The sequence below is a fragment of the Bos taurus genome, chromosome 16 (genome assembly GCF_002263795.3).
Source record: "Bos taurus isolate L1 Dominette 01449 registration number 42190680 breed Hereford chromosome 16, ARS-UCD2.0, whole genome shotgun sequence".
NCBI lineage: Eukaryota > Metazoa > Chordata > Mammalia > Artiodactyla > Bovidae > Bos > Bos taurus.
This window is the reverse complement of record NC_037343.1, coordinates 56,195,648-56,216,703: the sequence shown is the minus strand read 5'-3', so window position 1 is coordinate 56,216,703 and position 21,056 is coordinate 56,195,648. Positions and strand designations below refer to the sequence as shown.

At 42.9% G+C, this 21,056-nt stretch overlaps 1 protein-coding gene across 8 annotated transcripts in view; it reads right to left on the bottom strand.

The window, feature by feature from the left end:
* RABGAP1L (RAB GTPase activating protein 1 like) overlaps positions 1 to 21,056 on the bottom strand; it is a 163,842-nt gene that overhangs the window by 7,644 nt on the left and 135,142 nt on the right. For all 8 annotated transcript variants that reach the window (XM_003587088.5, XM_059875805.1, XM_059875802.1 and 5 more), the window contains 4 exons: positions 16,954 to 17,064; positions 8,790 to 8,894; positions 6,412 to 6,495; positions 2,955 to 3,026 (listed from right to left, as the gene is read on the bottom strand). In XM_003587088.5, coding sequence (XP_003587136.1) covers positions 2,955 to 3,026; positions 6,412 to 6,495; positions 8,790 to 8,894; positions 16,954 to 17,064 — 372 coding nt within the window. The remainder of the gene's footprint in view (positions 1 to 2,954; positions 3,027 to 6,411; positions 6,496 to 8,789; positions 8,895 to 16,953; positions 17,065 to 21,056) is intronic.

The window sequence follows — 21,056 nt, the reverse complement described above, 5'->3', positions numbered from 1 at the left end:
AGAACTGGACACGGAACAACAGACTAGTTCCAAATAGGAAAAGGAGTTCGTCAAGGCTGTATATTATCACCCTGCTTATTTAACTTATATGCAGAGTACATCATGAAAAATGCTGGGCTGGAAGAAACACAAGCTGGAATCAAGATTGCCAGGAGAAATATCAATAACCTCAGATATGCAGATGACACCACCCTTATGGCAGAAAGTGAAGAGGAACTCAAAAGCCTCTTGATGAAAGTGAAAATGGAGAGTGAAAAAGTTGGCTTAAAGCTCAACATTCAGAAAATGAAGATCATGGCATCCGGTCGCATCACTTCATGGGAAATAGATGGGGAAACAGTGGAAACAGTGTCAGACTTTATTTTTCTGGGCTCCAAAATCACTGTAGATGATGACTGCAGCCATGAAATTAAAAGACGCTTACTCCTTGGAAGAAAAGTTATGACCAACCTAGACAGCATATTCAAAAGCAGAGACATTACTTTGCCAACAAAGGTCCGTCTAGTCAAGGCTTGGTTTTTCCTGTGGTCATGTATGGATGTGAGAGTTGGACTGTGAAGAAGGCTGAGCTCCAAAGAATTGATGCTTTTGAACTGTGGTGTTGGAGAAGACTCTTGAGAGTCCCTTGGACTGCAAGGAGATCCAACCAGTCCATTCTGAAGGAGATCAGCCCTGGGATTTCTTTGGAAGGAATGATGCTAAAGCTGAAACTCCAGTACTTTGGCCACCTCATGCAAAGAGTTGACTCATTGGAAAAGACTGTGATGCTGGGAGGGATTGGGGGCAGGAGGAGAAGGGGATGACAGAGGATGAGGTGGCTGGATGGCATCACTGACTCGATGGACGTGAGTCTGAGTGAACTCCGGGAGTTGGTGATGGACAGGGAGGCCTGGTGTGCTGCAATTCATGGGGTCGCAAAGAGTCGGACATGACCGAGCGACTAATCTGATCTAATCTGATCTGACCATATGATTAGGTACTATTATCATCCCCATTTACAAATGAAGACGCTTAAAGAGTACAAGTAAATTTGCCTACTTAGACAAGGAAGGTCATTATGAGTAACCTAGGTCTCCCCTAGCAACAAACAAGTATTGGGCTGGCCAAAAAGTTCGTTTGGGTTATTCCATAAGATGGTATAGAAGTACCCAAATGAATTTTTTGGCCAACTCAAGATATGTCCTTTTGTTCAACTTTAAGGAAAGATGGTCGTTATTGTTCAAGATGATAAAAGTCACTAGGTTATATGCCTGGACTGTCAATCAAGCAGAGAGCACTGAACAATAGCAACAATAGATCTGCTGTTTTCTTAAAATATCTTCAAAAAATTTAAGAGATCAGGGATATTATAGAATATTTTTATTTTGATGCCCTACTGTTACAAGCTCAGGATGTCCCTAACCATAACCATGCTCCTCTCTTTACACACACACACACATACACACACACACACACAAAGCAACCGTGCTCACACTTGTGTCACCGTGCATGACCCCACCATGTAGGCCTAAAGGCTTTGGTGTCATCTTTTCATTAGCTGCTTCTTCATTCCACTGGTCATTAAATTCTTTCTCTGGTATGTCCAAGCATGTCTCCCAGGCCCAAAGCCCCAAAAGTCACCTTCCCAGAGCAAGGTTCAGATTTTTCAGTTCTCATGTCTCAGATTTTCAGGTTATAATTTATAAAATATGTATTCACTGAGTATTTACTGCGTGCCAAGTTCTAGACTAAGCACTTTATATACATCATCTTATTTAATCTTCAAAATGACCTTACGAGGTAGGTAATATCTCTAGTTTACAGAACACAAAATAAAGCTGTGCTTAGTCACTGAGTCATGGCCGACTCTTTGCTACCACATGGACTGTAGCCCACCACGCTCCTCTGTCCATGGGGATTCTCCAGGCAAGAGTACTGGAGTGGGTTGCCATGCTGTCCTCCAGGGGATCTTCCTAACCAGGGATCAAACGCATATCTCCCACATTGCAGGTGGATTCTTTACTGTCTGAGCCGAGGTTAAATAACTTGTCAAGTTGTTAAATGATATGCAAAAGTGTCTAGAATGCATTTACTTACTAGTACTGTATAAACCTGAATATATTCAAATTGAATTGCATCAGGTTTCTGTAACACTGGTCCCAAGAGTGGGCTGTGCCGACGCTGCTGCTTAAAGAATACCAATCCACTTAATTTACTCCTGGTTCTGTAGAGTAAGCTATTGCTTTTTTCAAACAGAAAAGAAACACAAGGAGTTCTACCACGAGGGGGCGGCATATAAATAAATCTGACTGTGACTCCATAGACTGTAGCCCACCAGGCTCCTCTGTCCATGGAATTCTCTAGGCAAGAATCCTGAAGTGGGTTGTCATTCCCTTCCCCAAGGGAATCTTCCTGATCCAGGGATTAGAACTCGGGTCTCCTGCATTGCAGGCAGATTCTTTACTGTTTGAGCCACCAGGGGATCCCTATAAATGCTACAGATTTCCTTTACATCTCTAAAACACTGGTGGAAAAATCCACCTCCAGCTGAGTTCTATATTGCCCATGGCGTCTGCTGTTTTAAGAGATTAATGGGATGATCCTCCTGGGCTGCACACTGAAGTCACATCAATCCAGGCACAGTTGGGATGCGGGCTTCTGAGGGTTCCCAGGTTGCCAACATGCAAGAAAGCTCAGGGGCCTCGTGTGCCAAGGCTGAAATCTAACCTCTTTTCCTGTTACCTGTCTCTGACAGCCCACAAGGTTTATGGGCTTTCATCTGGCCCACATCCCAGTCCAGAGACGAATCCTATTCTCCATAATTCCTAAATCCTTTGTAACAAAGGTGGGGTGGGGGCTGTATTTACAGGCTGTCCTGCCTGTGGTGTGTCATCATATACTGGGATCAAGTACTCACTTAAGATGACATGAATTGGGAAGACACTGTATGACAGAACTGTTTCATTCTTTCTCACCTTTACCACTTCCAGCTCCTCCTTGCTGGCTGCTTGCTGTTTCTCCAGTCGGGTACTCAACTGGGAACAGATCTAAGAGAAAGAAAAGAGCTGCTTTATTAGAAAGTACAACGACTCATGTAGCATGTGCACATAGCTGTTCATTTACCCATATATCACTCCAGCATCTCTGACACTAGATGAAATTTTGCAAATTTGCCAGTCATTCCCACAATGAGCCGCAGAAAGCCTAAGCCTGTTCTGTATATAAGCACATTTCTATCTCAGTCAGTAGAAAAAACACAGGGGATAAGTTTGATTTATGTCTGTCACTAGCTTTTGTGACTGGTTCCAGAGAATTCCTGTCCTCACTTTGGAATCAATCTGTAGAATCTTGCTGACTGTCTACTTTGGCCAAGGTACTATTCTAGGAATCTGATGAAAATAATTCTGAACCAGAAATGTCTCCTGTCTGCTACAACACAAAGAGTTTCTGTTTTCAATCACAAGTTTCTTTAGGAAGTGGCAGAGTGAATTTTTTAAAAGTTAAAGTGACCAGAAAATAATAGAGACTTAAAACTTTAAACAAGAGGTTTGGCAACACAGAATAAAATGAAATGCCTGGAAGTCTAGCTCTATGACTTCCTAGCATGGTGTCCTTGGGTATATTCACTCATCTTTCTAAGCCTCAGTTTCTTCATGACTGAAAAGTACTGTGTTGTGATAATCACTGGGAAAGAAAATTTACATAAAGGTTTAATATAGGGCCATTAAAAAACATCTCATTATTCTGAAACAAGGTGCTAACAAGTACAGGGAACAGAGAAAAAGTGCTTTTAAAGTCCCCCAAATTGTGTGTGTGCATGTGTGTGTGTGTGTGTACACTGATATATCTCTCTCTCTGTCTCTCTCTCTCTCTGTGCTCAGTGTCTCAGTCATGTCTGACTCTTTGGGGCCCCATGGACTATAACCTGCCAGGCTCCTCTGTCCATGGAATTTTCCAGGCAAGAATACTGGAGTGGGTTCCTCCTCCAGGATATCTGCCCAATCCAGGGACTGAACCTATGTCTCTTGCATCTCCTGCATTGCCAGGCGGATTCTTTACCACTGTGCCACCTAGGAAGCCCTATATATACTATATATATACACCTATAAAACTGGAAGGTCAAGTATTACTAAGCCTGAGTGAAGTAAGAATCTTTTTATTTTGGAAAAAAAATGGAATAAAACATTTAGGGTATGTCAAATTTTCAAGTGCAATTTGGACTAAAAACATAAAAGGTCCACCTCTATTATCAAAACAGACACTTAAATAATCCCAGGCTATAGTTTCAGAGATCAGAACTTACTGATTTCAGTCTCCAGTTTCTCCAGATCCAGGCCTGGAAACAATAGGCAGGACTGTACTGGCTGATGTTAAAAGGAAGTGATCTCTATAGCAATTCTGGCAAACCATAAACCATTTTAAATAAGCCCAAACCTTCTGAAATATAGCCAACAGGTAGCCAATTCCAACTACAGAATGCATTTGGATTATATGTATAATTATTTTCAAAGAGATGGGCCTGTTGCTTGAAGTGTTTGCCAGATAATATTCAAGAATCATCCCGAGGACTGCTCTTTGAAAAGTGCTGCATATGGAGGCCACCTATGGCCTAATGTGATGGAAAAAATGCACCTGCAGTGATGACAAGCACGTGGTCTTTGACGTTCCTCGTACTGCTTAACGTCTAACCAGCCCTCCTCCTGGCTATCCAAATTCAGAATGTCCTTATTAACTCTCTTGTATTTCTTGTTTCTCCTTTCCACTGCTATCTACTGTAGCTCAGGACCCTGTTTTGTCTCCGTTAGCCTCTGCTGTTGGCCTCTGGCTGCTCTGTGTCTTTCTCTGCCTGTGCATCTCTCCACTTGCTTCCACAGTTCTCCCTGGGACCGAGTAGGGCCAGATCCATGCTCCCAGTCATGCCACCGTCCTGCTACAAACAGAATGAAATACAAACTCCTCAGCCTGTCTCTGAAGACGTTCCCTGAACTCGGCCCCAACTCATCTTTGCTTTTCTTGCCTGTACTTGAAACTCTTGCTAAACAAAACTGTGGCTAACCAACCTCCCATGCCTTTGCACATGCTTTTCCAACCTTTCCAGACTTTCCTTCTCCATCTCCAGATGCCTGAACCTCACCTTACCTTTGAAGCACAACTCAAATCACTTCCTTCTCCAGGAAGGGATTCCTTATCTCTCATACATAATTCCCTCTCCTCTTAATTATGGCCAAGTTTTACCTATTACAAGATCAGCTTCCAGAGAAGAGAAACTGAATCAATTTCTCTTTTATTCCTCCAAAGTATCAAGCCTCACATGCAGCAGGCATTAAATAAACATATATTGATTATATATATGTATAGATAAATAAGCATATAGATATAAACAGATTATAAAACAGAGTAAGATAGCTCTGAGGCCTTAGTTCTAAGCAATCTTCCAAGAAAGGGGGGAATCCTTGTGGAAAGATATTCATAATAACAAATGAACTAGTTTTCCTCCAAAAGCTTGAACAATATGACTGCCGTTCTTATTTATATATCAACAGCAACAAAGCATACTCAGTGCGTTAAGTGATTCTTTCTAGTTGGAAACATTAAGGGAGGTTTGTTTTCTTTGTGTTTTTCTGCACTTCCACGAGGGACATACATTTTATTTACAAGCAAAAAACCACTTTTAAAAAAAGTAAGACTTAGACTTCTAGCTTCTTTGTGAAACAGGAGACCCTAAGGAAATTTCTGGATAAGTAGGTGGCATATGGTGCCTTAATAATTTGGGAAAGCTGGAACAGTCGAGTCAGGGTCTTGTGACAATAAGCGGATTCCTGGCTGTGCCCCAGCCTAACCAGCAGGGACCACTGGAGCTGGAATGGAGGCTTTCTGAGACCCTGTCTGGTGATGAGATCAGAAACGTCCTCAAGGAGAATAGCCCCTGCCTCCACCCCCCACCCCCGCCCATTAAAAGATCATTTTAAGGTTCACAAGAGGTTTCCTGCTAGGCACTAGCCCCTGTTGGATAAAGACACACAGGCATATGCAGAAAAGAGCTCCCGTGTTCTCTACGGTGACAGCAAAGGACGCACGGATCTCCTAGCTGCACAAACGCTAAATTCTAGTGCTTGGCAAATGTGATCTACTGGAAATTAGCTTCTGAGTAAGGCAGAGGCAGGATCCCAATGGTAATAAGATTTCTCATTCCTCTAAATCTATCAAACATTGAAAACAACCAACAGATTGTTTTGCTCAATTAAACTTCCCATGTTATCAGCAAGCATGTCTAACCACTGTCTGTTTCAGAGGGGAAAATGAGCCAACAAATATAATCCGTGCAGTGCAGCAACTGTTCTGGAAACTCTAAAAACAAACAAACAAAATTTCCTCAAAGAAAAAAGTGAAACAAATACTTCTACAGTGATGAAGCCCACAGGGGTACATTACCTGTTTATACTCGGCAATGATAGCTGTAGTCTTCTTGATTTCATATTCCGCCTTCTCTAGCTGTTTCCTGAAGACTTCTTTTAGCTATAAAGAGTAAGAATGAGAAACATCAAGACTCAATCAAAATCTTTACACATTTCCACCAATATCCATATTCGAGTGTAATATGGATATTGACTTGCCTGATTCCCAGTCAACAGCAAGGTAAACAACTGTCGAATAAGGGTCTGTTCAGAAGCTATCTTTATCCTCATGAGTCTAAAACAAAAAACATCACGGCAAACACTGCATGTACTCTCGATGCTCTGTCAGAGACTACTGAAAAAACATTTTAGCCTTCTTTCTCATCTCATATTGACTCTGTTGTTACCTCTCTGGAGGTAGAAACAAGAGGCTTTTGGGACTGGAGTCAAAAAATGGAGGTGTGGACTAAAGAAACACTGACTTTAGAAGTTAAAGTGACATACGAGGCAGTACTTGTTACAGTCACAGAAATACTGAATTATGAATGCTGAACCTAAAACCACAGTTATTTCTGTAGCTTGGCAGCTCAAGAAGAAGGTTAGAGCAATGAAAAGGCTTAGATGTCACCAGATAAAAGGGAAAGAATTCAATTCTCCCAAGATGACCAAACGAAAACCAACCCTGGTTACTCTGCAAGTACACAATCAGAAAACAGCGGATGAATTCTGCTTTGCAGCATCCCAAAATATGAACAGAGGATACTTGGTACTTCCAAATCCACAAGTTATTGCAATTGATAGCTGAACTTCTCATTAGAGGACCTGGGAGTTTCTTCATATTTGCTACATTCTAAAATTTTAAGAGCATTTGTAGGTTATACTGATTCAAACTTATTTGTTTTTATTGGTCTCCGTTCTTTATCTTCCATAATTCAAGGACATCAACCATGCCCTTTGTCCCTTCTGCCATAAGGTTCCACTGACTCAGGGTCAACTTAGGTAGCTGAGAGGCTTTGAGTAATTCCCTCAGTTTCTCTAAGTTGTAGTTAACTCATTTGACAAATGAGAATGATCTCACTTGGGAACCATAGTTAAAATAAGACACACACACACACACAAAAGGAAAATCATGGATTAAATTCCTTTGTTAATAGCTTTATTCTTTACCTAAAGTACTGAAGTAGGCCCTCAAAAAGCAGGAAATCAAGAAAAGAGTAAAACCCATCAAAATGCCAAGATCAAACCAATAATCAGCCCCTGAATATTTTTGATTACGTTAAAAAAAAAATTCCTGGTCCACCGTAATTGCCAAAACATTTCATTATTTAGGGGAAAAAAATGGAAATCATGGAATACTTTTTATAAATTCCGGAAGATGCTAAATAACACATCCCTTCATTAGTAACTTTACTGGAACTTTTCCTGGTTGCTTGGAAGGAGGTCTTTGAAATGCTTTGTGTTCTGTTTTATATTTATTATTATTATTGATGTCTCCGAATGAAACTCATTAAAATAATTGAGCTAATCGTGCCTGGCTGGGACAGACAGAGATGGAGACCACTGGTGAAACAGCCTGCTCTTCCTTACGGAAGCTGGAAGCTCTGACTCCAGCTGTCACCTGTCACCTCTGGGGCTCCTGGGCAATGGCGTGTCTTCCAGCTGATCATCCTCACCACCTGAAGTTAGAAGGGAGCTAACTTCAAGGCTGATTCCCAAGGGTTTCTTTCTATTCCCTCAGAGAATATGATTTGAGAGTTCTGCCAGGAACAGAAATGTTGGTGTTCCTTCTTCAAAGTCATCAATCCAGAAAATGAAGCAAGACTGATGGAGGCAAATCTCAGCAGAGATCTCTGTAGGCATCTGGCTTAATGATCCTCATAAATGACTTCAGAGAAGTCAGTCATCTTGGAGATGTCACACGAAATTTACAAGTTCTTAAACTTGGAGAAGACTTAACACTCTTGCTAGACATCTCAGTGAAGGCAAATTCCTGAAAGCTGTTCCAGGGTGGAAATGCTGCCACCTCTCCTAACACCCTTCAGGAGAAATGACTCAGTGCTACTCACATGTACCGCTTCAGCACCAGCCTTGATTTAGAACAAATTTAACTTTACTTCATATTTAACTGATGCTGGGAAAGATTGAAGGCAGGAGGAGAAGGGGATGACAAAAGGATGAGATGGCTGGATGGCATCACCGACTCAATGGACACGATTTTGAGCAAGCTCTGGGAGATAGTGAGGGACAGGGAAGCCTGGTGTGCTATAGTCCATGGGGTCGCAAAGAGTCAGATGCAACTGAGCAACTGACCAACAACAACTTTACTTCCTGTTTATAGTATTAATCAAGTCCAAGAACCAATGCACCTGCGTAAAGACTAGTTACCCCCCCCCCCCCTCCACCCATGCCTGTTACCTGAGCCGTCTCTTCCTCCTGCTTCCTCTTCTCTTCTTCGGTCTCCACCAGCCTCTGTTTGGTCAAGAGAAGCTCCTTATTCAGCACGTCTGCCTTGTCTTCTGCCTGCAAACCAGAGCGCATTAGTCATGAAGAAGGTGAAGAAAGCATGTATATACTTTCTGGGACAACATCCCCAGAATCCTTTCTTCCCTTCTGGCTCACCCAGGGGTGGAGGGTCGGGGTGGTTGCTTTCAATGAATGCCAACTAGGTACTGCATGCTCGGCACACATTATCTCTAATCCTCATAGCAAAAATTATTTTCCAGGTAATGATAGCAAGCTTTGAAGAGATCAAAAAACTGGACTGGGACACACATCTAAGATCAGAGTCACAATCTGAATTCAGATGTGAAAGGCATGGAAGGCTATGCTCCTTCTAAGTGCTTCTTCTGCATTTCCAGCAGCCATAACAGCACAGACTCTGAGGCTGTGGTAGGACAGGGTGAAGGGCTGGAGCCTCCCTGGGAAGCTTCTACCTGGTGATGTGTGGGGCAGAGCCAGAGAGGAGGAGCAGACAGGCTGATCTGTGAAGCACAGTCAGGTGAGAAAGTTTAAAGATCAGTGGAGGGAACCTTGCCCACCAGGCTACTCACAAAGCAGTGAGTACAGTTAAGGACAAATGAAGACCAAAAACCCATAACAGGGACAGCCCAGAGGCAAACTGAAGTAAGGACCAGGAATTCAGGCACACAAGACCGTATTTCCAGGACAGCCAAGAAAACTCAGAGAGAGTGCTCTGCTCTTAATTTGGATACAGAGCCAAAATTCACTGTGAAAGCACTGTGTGTGTACATTTAACTTAGCTAACGTGTGTCTGCCTGGTTTACACATTAGGGCCCTTACTTCACCCTCACCTCAGCTTCAAGCTCACTTCTGCAGCACAGGGCGGCCTGAGCCCCGTCCCACTCAGCCCATCCAAATCGGTTCCCCACCCTCATCTGAACTCATATTTCCCCTGGTAGCACTTGCACGATCTACAGTGACAAACTGTGTGTGTGATGTGCGTGCCTTGCCCACTTGGCTGCAAGCTCTAGGAGGCAGGAGCCCTCTTTCCTGTGCTCATCACTACACCGCCAGCACCAAGCCCAGGACCAGAACAGAGCTCATGCTCCGTAAGTGTTTATTGAGTGAATGGACGTGGTTCTCTGAGTTATCGGAGAAGCAGACTTGGGGGAGGGGGCCACAGGATGAGTTCAGCAGAGAAAACTACAGGCACTGAAGACAGGCAGCTCTTTGAAGCAGCCATCCCTGGCTGACAGCAGCAAAACGCTAAGTCACTGTGAGAACTGGCCGGGTGGCCCTCTGTCTGTGTTTCGCCGTGTCTCCCACGTGTCCAGATGGCCGGGCCAGCACAGTCTGCTGGGTCCTGGCAGAGAAACTACCTTTCAGCTTCTCGGTTCTGTCTTCCAGTTCCTGATGTCCTCACAGCCCAGTGCTCATAGCTGTTTTCAGATGACTTGGAACTGCCGGGTAGTTAAAGTGAAAAATTCCCTTCTGAGGACTGAAATTTGTTCTGATACATTCATTAGATTTCAGGAAGAAAATCTACATGGCAAAAAACACATCCTAAAAGTAGAGGTGGGCCTCAAAAAAAGCAACGTGTATACTGCAAGTTAAGTTTTAATAAATTGTAAGATATTAGATGATTTTTTTAACTTTTTTTTTTCCACTGAGCCACCTGGGAAGCCCTATTAGATGATTGATACTGACTATGGACACTTAAAACAGAGAATTCTAGAGCTGCAAACCAGATGACAAGTTACCCACAAAGTAACGACGACAGAGGATGAGATGGTTAGATGGCATCACCAACTCGATGGACATGAGTTTGAGTCAACTCCGGGAGTTGGTAACGCACAGGGAGGCCTGGTGTGCTGTAGTTCATGGGGTTGCAGAACGGACACGACCTGAGCAACTGATCTGAACTGAATTGATGACATATAAATGAGAGAGACAGGCACTTGATCTGTGATTACAACATGAATCAACTTCTCAGAAGGCTCCGCTCTAACATTAGGCATGGGGCTCTTTCAGAAATGATTTCTCAAAGGACTGACCAAGGCAACTGTTTAGTTGAAAACAGAACAAAAGAATGTGTCGCTTGTGACATGCAGCGTTTGGTTCAACACGAACTCCCTGTGGTCAGAACGGACCTGGGCCCAGTCTGCGTTGGGAAAGCACTGGTTGTGTCTCTGATTTTTGTTCCTCGGGAACAGAAAGAACAGGAAGGGCCTGAAAGCAGATAACCAAAACTGAACTGGAGATGTATCTTTTTTTCATTTCTGATCGCTGAGAAGTCCTTACTGAAGGGGTCCAGAGGGTCGGGGGCAAGTTGTCAAGAAAGAAGGCTCTGTCAGAGAGAAACATAAAGAGCTGCTGGTGCCCAGGGAGCCTGAGTTCAGTTCAGTTCAGTTCCTCAGTCGTGTCCGACCAACGCTTCTCGACCCCATGAATCGCAGCACGCCAGGCCTCCCTGTCCATCACCAACTCCCGGAGTTCACTCAGACTCACGTCCATCAAGTCAGTGATGCCATCCAGCCATCTCATCCTCTTTCATCCCCTTCTCCTCCTGCCCCCAATCCCTCCCAGCATCAGAGTCTTTTCCAAAGAGTCAACTCTTCGCATGAGGTGGCCAAGTACTGGAGTTTCAGCTTTAGCATCATTCCTCCCAAAGAAATCCCAGGGCTGATCTTCAGAATGGACTGGTTGGATCTCCTTGCAGTCGAAGGGACTCTCAAGAGTCTTCTCCAACACCACAGTTCAAAAGCATCAATTCTTCAGAGCTCAGCCTTCTTCACAGTCCAACTCTCACATCCATACTCCACAGGAAAAACCATAGCTTTGACTAGACGGACCTTTGTTGGCAAAGTAATGTCTCTGCTTTTGAATATGCTATCTAGGTGGGTCATAACTTTCCTTACAAGGAGTAAGCGTCTTTTAATTTCATGGCTGCAGTCACCATCTGCAGTGATTTTGGAGCCCCCAAAAATAAAGTCTGACACTGTTTCCATTATTTCCCCATCTATTTCCCATGAAGTGATGGGACCAGATGCCATGATCTTCGTTTTCTGAATGTTGAGTTTTGCCAATGTTCTGCTATCTGAATTAAGAGATTTGATTTTGATTAAGCTGGGAATGAAAAAGTACTGGGCAAACTGGGTAAAGGCAGGCAAAGGCTCAAGCTAATGCCTTTCCTCAAAGTCTGGAGGGGCCAGGTGCCTAAATTGCAGCGACAGCTTTTCAATATAAACCCCACTGGGGCAGAAACTGCAGGATCAGATTTTAGGAGGAGATAGCAAGTTTTGAATTAGCAATTCAATGACATAGCAATTTGATTCTTTCATCTAGATAATAAGCTTCAAAAGGCAGAGGGGCCAGGTCTTAACTACTGTTTTAAAAAGAGAATGACAGGCATGAGAGGGGGAAATAAAGAGAAGGAATAAATGAAGGAATCTTTTCTTTTGGGACTGATCTAGTAGCTCCATGAGATACTTAGGTACTCAATAATTAATTATTTCAGGAGGACCCTAGCAACTTTTCCAGACTATTCTACAAAATGAATTTTTGGGGGGTGGAGAAATAATTTTTTAAATAATATATTTTTCTGATCATTAACATTATAAGGCATATTATTACTTAACCAAGGGTAAAAATATTAGTCGTGCCCAACTCTTTGCAACCCCATGGGCTGTAGCCTGCCAGTCTTCTTTGTCCATGAGATTGTCCAAACAAGAATATTGGACTGGGTTGCCATTTCCTTCTCCAGGGGATGGATCTTCCTGACCCAGGGATTGAACCTGGGTCTCCCACATTACAGGCAGATTCTTTACTGTCTGAGCCACCAGGGAAGCCTCTAACCCAAGGTACTTAAGTAATTTAAGGTCTTAGAAAAGATAAATAATTGAAAAAAGTATAAAAATGAATATAAAAATTAGACTTACTCTTATCACCCAGAGATATCTAACAGCAACATTTTTTAGAGTTTTCAAATATTAATTTGTTCTTTATTTTTATTTTTGGGTGCCTTGGGTCTTCATTGCTGCACTTAGGCTTGTTGCAATGAAAAGGGAAAAAAGAAGAATGAGTCTTACTTTTCTTTCCTGAGAACAAAGAAGATGGAGAGAACAGTGAGCAGGCCTAATCACTGCTAGTTTTTATTTTAACGGGTCCGAATTTGTAGCCTATAACTAAGCTTGCTTTTCTGCCCCCTGGCTCTGCAGGAGCTGCTTTCTGCACCTACTATCCTTTAACTCTATGCTAATTACATCCTGTATCTGGTGCTCACCTTTACCGCACTCTCTTTGCAGAGCACTCCGGGTCGTTTTCTCTCTTTTTGCATTATAAAAGAAGGCTACAGTACAATACACAAAAGACAATGGAGTCAACTACTAGGCTATGGGACTGCCAGACCCAATTAACAGGCTGAGGCTAGTCTGCAACTGTTTTTGAAACAATGCAAGAGGAAGAATACAAGATCTTTACACTTTTGTTCCTCATCACCGACCCCTGAGGGCAAGCCCTCATCCGTAGAATCCTCCAGATCCCTCACAGGCTTCCCTAGTGGCTCAGATGGCAAAGAATCCACCTGCAATGCGAGAGACCTGGGTTCCACTGACCTGGGTTCAATCCCTGGGTTGGGAAGGTCCCCTGGAGGAGGGCATGGCAACCCACTCCAGTATTCTTGCCTGGAGAATCCCCAACAACAGAGGAGCCTGGCAGGCTACTCCATGTGGTCGCAGAGTCGGACAAGACTGAGTGACTAAGCACAGCACAGATTCCTCATGGAAGTGGGGCACAATTTTTGAGGCATGTGCCTGCTGTCTCCCCCTTCCACCAGCTGAGGATTAAATTCACCTTTCTAGTTCCCCCAGACTCTTGTCTCTGATTTTTTATTAGGCCTCAGTAGTCAGAGAAAGCCAAGATTTTTGGTGGCATCAGGCTTCTCTCTAGTTGTGGGGAACGGGGAGGCTACTCTTCTTTGCAGTGCACGGGCTTCTCATTGTGGTAGCTTCTCTTATTGCACAGGGCTCTAGCTGTGAGGGCTTCAATTGTCACAGCACATGGGCTCAGCAGTTGCGGCTTGTGGGCCCCTATAGCACAGGTTCAGCGGTTGTGACACACAGGCATGTGGAATTTTCCTGTGTTTTCAAGTCTGTGTTCCCTGAATTGGCATGTGGATTCTTATCCACTGAGCCACCAGGTAAGTTCCTCTGGTAGCAACATTTTGATGTATTTCTATTTCCCTGTCGGCCTTTTTCCTGTCACAAGGTAGATTCCAGCCTCCTTTCCTTTCCTTTCCTCCAGGTTGGCCCTAGGCCAGCGTATATCCCTTGCAATTTAGATGTAAACATTATACACAGATAAATTTACTCTTTTAAAAATATTATATCATTATCTTCTCATTGTTTTTAAAAATTATTCCAAAAATATATTTTACAGATGTGCCTTCATCCTTTCTTTCTATTGGACATATACTTCATTTCACTTTTTCATTCTTGTAAGTAACACTGCAGTAAACAACTTTGCTTTTATATATTTTCACGTAAGTCTCTGTTTTTATAGGATAGCTTTCCAAGTAATGGTAGATATGCCAGTTGCCTCATTTATAAAATGGAAGATTACCTGCCTAACAAGTCATTAGGAAAATTAAATGAGATGATGCTTATAAATTGCTAAATAAAGTGCTTGGTGCATAGTAGGAACTCAGTAAATATTTAACTTTATTATTATTTTACTTTTTAAAGGCTCAGTCAGTCAGTTCAGTCGCTCAGTCGTGTCCGACTCTTTGCTGTCCCTCAACATATAGTGATACATTTCCCATAAAACTTTCAGTTTACAACTCTAACTTGTTTCATTGCATCCCTATAAAGTCTAACTACTTAAAACTTTTTTTTCTTTTAGATTTATTGAGATAGAGGTGACATACAGTGCTGTGTAAGTTTAAGGTATATTAAAAAATGACCTGAATTACATACATCGTGGAATGATTACCACAACAGATTTAGTGTAAACTTTTTCATTCAGCTAGCCATCTTAAGAAAACTATTTAATGGATAGAATATTCAAAATGGCAGAATCAAGTGTCGGTCAAGGTCATTTGCAAAGTTAATATGGAGCCAAAAATTTCCTTATAGTGCTGAGTCACCACAATGGTCTTACTTATGATAGGAGCAAAATAGTCAAGGTCATGCTGGGTCAATGGCCCTGTTGAATGGGACCCTTCTGCCTTCTCTGGTTCTTACTCTTAGTCACACATTTTTCATTTCACCTCTGACAGCTTGCAGATGAGCTGGCTGATGCAGTTTGTGGTCCAAAAGGCAATCCCCACCCCTCACAGGGCTGCTGCTTCTACCTTCTACATCCTGTCCCAAGCAGCACAGTTTCTGTTTTATTTTGAAACTCCAGTTAGTGCTGACTCCTTCAGCTTCCTCCTCTCCACTTTCAGCACTTTTCTTAACAGTGGTTTTTATCTCCCATCCTACTGTGGTCAATCCTAAAGGAAACAAACCCTGAATATTCACTGGAAGGACTGATGCTAGAGCTGAGGTTCCAATAATTTGGCCACCTGATTCAAAGAGCTGACTCACTGGAAAAGACTCTAAGGCTGGCAAAGACTGAAGGCAGGAAGAGAAGGGGGCAGCAGGAAATGACATGGTTAGATAGCATCACTGACCCAATGGACATGTGTTTGAGCAAACTCCAGGAGATGGTGAAGGACAGGGAGGCCTGGTGCACGGCAGTCCATGGGGTCACAAAGAGTTGGACACGACTTAGTGACTGAACAATAACAACAACATGAACACCAACAACTTACTGTGGTTAAAACTTCTAAGCTGCAAAATTAGCTGTTTATATGGGAAAAGGAGTTGTGGCAGGGACCATTTTCAAACATTAAAAAAAAACCTTCCATTTTAAATATCCAATCACATTTTATTATTAATGGATTTGTATTTTAAATATTGCCAATGCATAGTTAGAGCACAGGTAAAGTCTCTTTTTTTTTTTTTTAAAGCAAATTCAGCCATTCTAAGTTTCAACTTCTTGACCCCACTGGGAATAATCACATTTTAAAAGTTAGAAAATAGTATGATGATTTAAAACTGTGCAAGATTCCTTCTATATTGCCAATTATTTCAAAAGACACTAGCAATGGAAAAACAAGAAGTCCTAAAGCTATGAGTACTGTTGGAAAGGATGAGGAAGTTAAGAATTTAAGGGTTTCCTAGCAACAGCTAATGTTTATTGAACACATACTACTGTAGTGCTTTCCTTCATTTATTTCTCACATCTTTCCTATGAGGGAAACACTTTTTGAAACCTACAGGCAGGTTAAGGATGGCCCTGGGTCATGTGATTAGTGAGTGGTGATGCCAGGACTGACACCCAGGCAGTCCTGGCTCTCTGCCCCTAGGATGCCTGTCAGACCACCAATACACATATCTCAACGTACATGGTTCATATAAAATCCTCATGTTTACTGCAGATGAGAAATCTTGGAGCAAAAAGTATAGTAACTATAAACGTTAGAGTGGCATTAATATACTCCTGGTGACTGAAAGTCTCAGGTAATGATGCTGTAAGTCCTTGGCTTAGGAAAAGAAGAGATGAAGACGGCATCCCTGCTGGCTCGGTGATGAAAAATCCACCTGCCAATGCAAGAGATGTGGGTTCAATCCCTGGGTCAGGAAGATCCCCCAGAGAAGGAAATGGCAACTCACTCTGGTATTCCTGCCTGGGAAATGCCATGGACCAAAGAGCCTGGCAGGCTATAGTCCATGGGGTTGTGAAAGAGTCAGACACCACTTAGTGACTAAAACAACTAGAGATTAAGAGGAGAGACACCAGAAAAGCTTAGAGCTTTTTTCTTTTTTTTTAAGTATCTTACACATGCTGTTTGAAAATGACCAAAACCCTAAAGGCTTGTGTTTTTACCATCTCCAAGGAGTATAACAGTCCCCTCCCACCTGCCACTCTCTTGCATGCCACCCACCCATTCTCCCATCAAGCAGCTGACTCAGCATCAAGCACAGAGCAAGCCCTGGTGGGACTGCTCTGAGAGCAACTTGGTCCTTGCCCTGAAGGTCACCACAGTCTTATTTCTACCTAGTGAAACCAGGCTTACTTGATCCAAGTCATTCCGCAGAGCAATCTTGCTGGTTACTAGTTCATGAGCAAGGTCATCATTCTCTTGTTCCAACCTCATGCTGGCCTCCTGTAGTCTCCGGTTCTCCCTCTGCAGAAAAAGAGCGACAGCCAGAGGTGGGCATTAGTGCCTGGACATACTATCGACACCAATAGAACTGGTGAGGAAAGACAAGCGACAAAAACAACAAAGTGAACTTTTGAAAGTGTCAGAAGGAGAAGGCGCGAGTGGCACAGGAAGGCAGGACTGCTGTCTGGGAAACAACGGTGGGTTAAGCGAGCGGTGCAGCTGCAGAACTCTACCCAGTGAAACTTACAACCCCTTCAGCCCCCCAGACAGGGCTTCATCATAAAAACCATGCCACGAAAAGCAAACTTTCCAAAGCCACCCCCAATCCTGTGAGATTTTCAGAGACCCAGAACACAGACACAGGCAAGTCTTCGCTGGAAACATGCATAATAATCCCACCCTGGACCATAAAGGAAACGGCAAGACAGTAGGGATGAAATTGGGTAAACCACTAGGCCTTTCTCTGAAATGTTTTTTCCCTTTCAGTGTTTAAATTAATTGAGTATATTTAAGATACACAGTTTGGTCTGTTTTGCTATCAACTGATATTTTCATTCTTTTTGGATATGAATGCATTTACTTTTATGAAGGCCAATTTCTTTGTTGGTATAAGCAACAGTCCTTATGATAATGTCTCAAAGTTTGTTTTGCTTTAAAAAAAAAAAAATTCAAATTAAAAGATTCTGGGTAAAATAAATGGCTGAGTTGGTTTTTTCTCCCTTGAACTCCCAGAAAAAAAATGTGAAACAGCTATATGATGAAAGAAGCAAGTCACTCATCCTTATGAAGCATGGACTCCCCTTAACCAGTCATTATATACTGTGTACATTCACTCTATTTTTCCAAGAGCAATTTAGTGTCCTCCATTTTAAAGTATCAAAAGTGCTGTCTTTGCTATTGTTAGCAGTTACAGATGATTCAAAAGAGAGCTGACAGGAAAGACATCAATGTGATGAGACCTTCCTGTTTTTCAGATTTACACTCCTAACAGCATTTTCTGCAAGCGCGGCAAAAACTCAAGACAAAGCGGTGTTGCACACCAGAAGACGAAGCTCCGCCCTGGAAGGCAGCGTATCAGCCTGGAATGGGGGGCAGAGGGACAGAGGAGAGGGAGGGGCAGGGGGTGAGTTTTATCTTCTATAGAACAACCTGGACTTGAAAATGAGAAAACCTAATTTTTTTCTTTTTGTTTTTTAGAAACGGGCTAAGAAACAGACGGTAAGGACAAAGCCTGAGACTCTTCATGGAGGCAGACGATCCAAAAACAGGGCCAGCAGAGAAGCCAAAGAACAAACTTGCACTTTGACTACACTCAGTCAACAGGGCCCATTTCTGTCTTTTCCTTTGGAAAACATAGCCTGGGATAGCTGGGAACAGTCAAAACATTTTTTAAAAAGAGCTACTGAGAAAGAAAAAACAATCCCAATACAGTGTTAACACATAAGTAAAAAATATAGAATGACAGGAGAAATGTGTATGCTATCTTTGTAGGTATTAATGTGTTGTTTAGTCGCTAAGTGCTGTCTGACTCTTTTGTGACCCCCATGGACTGTAGCCTGCCAGGCTCTCTGTCCTTAGGATTTCCCAGCAAGAATACTGGAGTGGGTTGCCATTTCCTTCTCCAGGGGATCCTCCCAACCCAGGGATCGAACCCGCTTCTCCTGCATTGGCAGGTGGAGTCTCTACCACTGAGCCACTGGGGTAGCCTGTATGCTATCTTACGGGGAAAAAATTAGACAAGTAACTAGAAAATCCCATTTTTATAACAACTCAAATAATATTAACTGTGGATAGTGGATTATTTTATTGTTGTCTTTTTTTGTTAATGTTTCCAAGTTGTCTACAATAAATTTATAATACATGTGTTTAAAAAGTTGTTAAAAAATAAAAAGTAATTCAGAATATCAATTTCATTGGAGAGGATAAAATGCCAAAACAAGAACTTTTTAAAAGTTTACTCCTAATAGAAGCATGTGAAACTGTAACGGATGCTTCTCTGTGACCAAGGTACAATGGAAGCCCTCAAAACTGCCACCTTTCCAGGAACTCTTCCCCAAGATATATTCCTGAAAAGATAGTACATATTTGTAGGGGAAAATTATACCCATCAAATACTGTATGTGTCTGCACTTGAATCTTTCAATCTGTGCTGAAGTCATCCAAATTCTAGCAGGGGACAGAGATTAGCCTTTCATTCTGATCTATCAAACTATGACCCCCAGTACTTACATACTGGGTGGAAACTTAGATTAAAAAAAATATGGTTCAGAAACTTTTCCAATAAATTCCCTCCTTGTCAGGAAGAAGCAGCAATATCTAGCACAATTGCATCAGAACATATTTCACAAGGCATACTGCTTCAGGCCAGGAAGAGATTTTTCTCATTTCTTGATAAATCCCTTCAAAAGAGACCATGGTAAGATGACTTGAATACCTATTCCCAAGTGTCCTGTTTCTCCTGAAGTTGAACCTGGAGGTCTCCAAGGCACAGAGCTCCCTCGACTATTTATTTAAAGCATTCATTTGGCACAAGTGGCAATGCTGCAGCTACCAGTTTTTCACATTGCAGTGTCAGAGGCTTAGAACCAAGTTAAAATAACCTCCAGGTGAGGGGTTCCCTCATAGTTCAGTTGGTAAAGAATCTGCCTGCAATGCAGGAGACCCCGGTTCGATTCCTGGGGTGGGAAGATCCACTGGAGGAGGGATAGGTTACCCATTCCAGTATTCCGGGCTTCCCTTGTGACTCATCTGGTAAAGAATCCACCTGCAATGTGGGAGACCTGGGTTCAATCCCTGGGTTGGGAAGATCCCTTGAAGAAGGGAAAGGTACTCACTCCAGTATTCTGTTCTGGAGAATTCTATGAACTATAGTCCAGAGGGTCACAAAGAGTCAGATACGACTGAGCAACTTTCACTTCACTTGAAAGGCATACAATACAATACTAGTGGACACACACTTTGTTCAAAGGACTTAAAAAACACACCAGGTAGCTACTTCACTATTGATTAGAGATAAATGTCTGATGGGTTATGTCATATAAGAAAGAGGTATGAACACAGTTGAAACTTGACCGGTCATTTCCTCTTACCATGGTTGTCACACTCGAACCTTTGACACAGTGCTCAGGGGGTGGGATGCTAAGGGGAAGATCTGGGAGAAATTATGGGTGTCTGAGGGTCTGTTAGGCTTCCCAGGTGGCTCAGTGGTAAAGAACCTGCCTGCCAAAGCAGGAGATGTGTGCTCGATCCCTGGGTCAGGAAGATACCCTGGAGGAGGAAATGGTAACCCACTCCAGTAGTGTTGCCTGGATAATCCCATGGACAGAGGAACGTGGTGGGCTATGTGGCTCCTGGGGTTGCAAAGAGTCGGACACGACTGAGCACGCACGCACGAGGGTCCCTAAAAAGCCAAATAGCCTAGGGGGCAAGCCTACTGGCTTTTGCTCTAGCAAGAAGCTTCAGTTCAGTGTCTGCAAAGCAAGCAGCACGGTGGGGAGTGTGGACTCCTGCTCTGCACTCACAGACACGTGGGGAAGCAAGCTCTGGGGCCAAAAATGCAGTATCGTCCTCCGAAGTATGAACCTGGGGTGGTCAGATGGAGATTTTCCATGAAGAGGAACCTGCCCACACTTACCATGGGTTAAAGACGACATGACTTGGCTGTCTCTTCCAGCCTTTCTGAGGAGTCAGAACTGTTTTTAGAACTGACTGATTCAAGAAACAGTTTGCCTTTATACTAAAGAAGATAGGGTTAGCTTTGAGAAAGGTAGTAATGTTGCCTGGTTCATTCTGAAATGTTGGCAAGGGCGTCCACCAGAAGTGGACTGGAAGTGGCCCCCTAACCTCAGCCAGGGCAGAAATGCTCACACGCCACACGTCTGCCCAAGCAGATGTGCTGACCGCTCAGAGCCCATAGACAACACAGGCAAATTGCTTCCCTTGCCTTTTGGAAAAGACTACAGGAGATAATGCTTACATAACCCTACAAATTCACATCACACTCTTGGAAACCT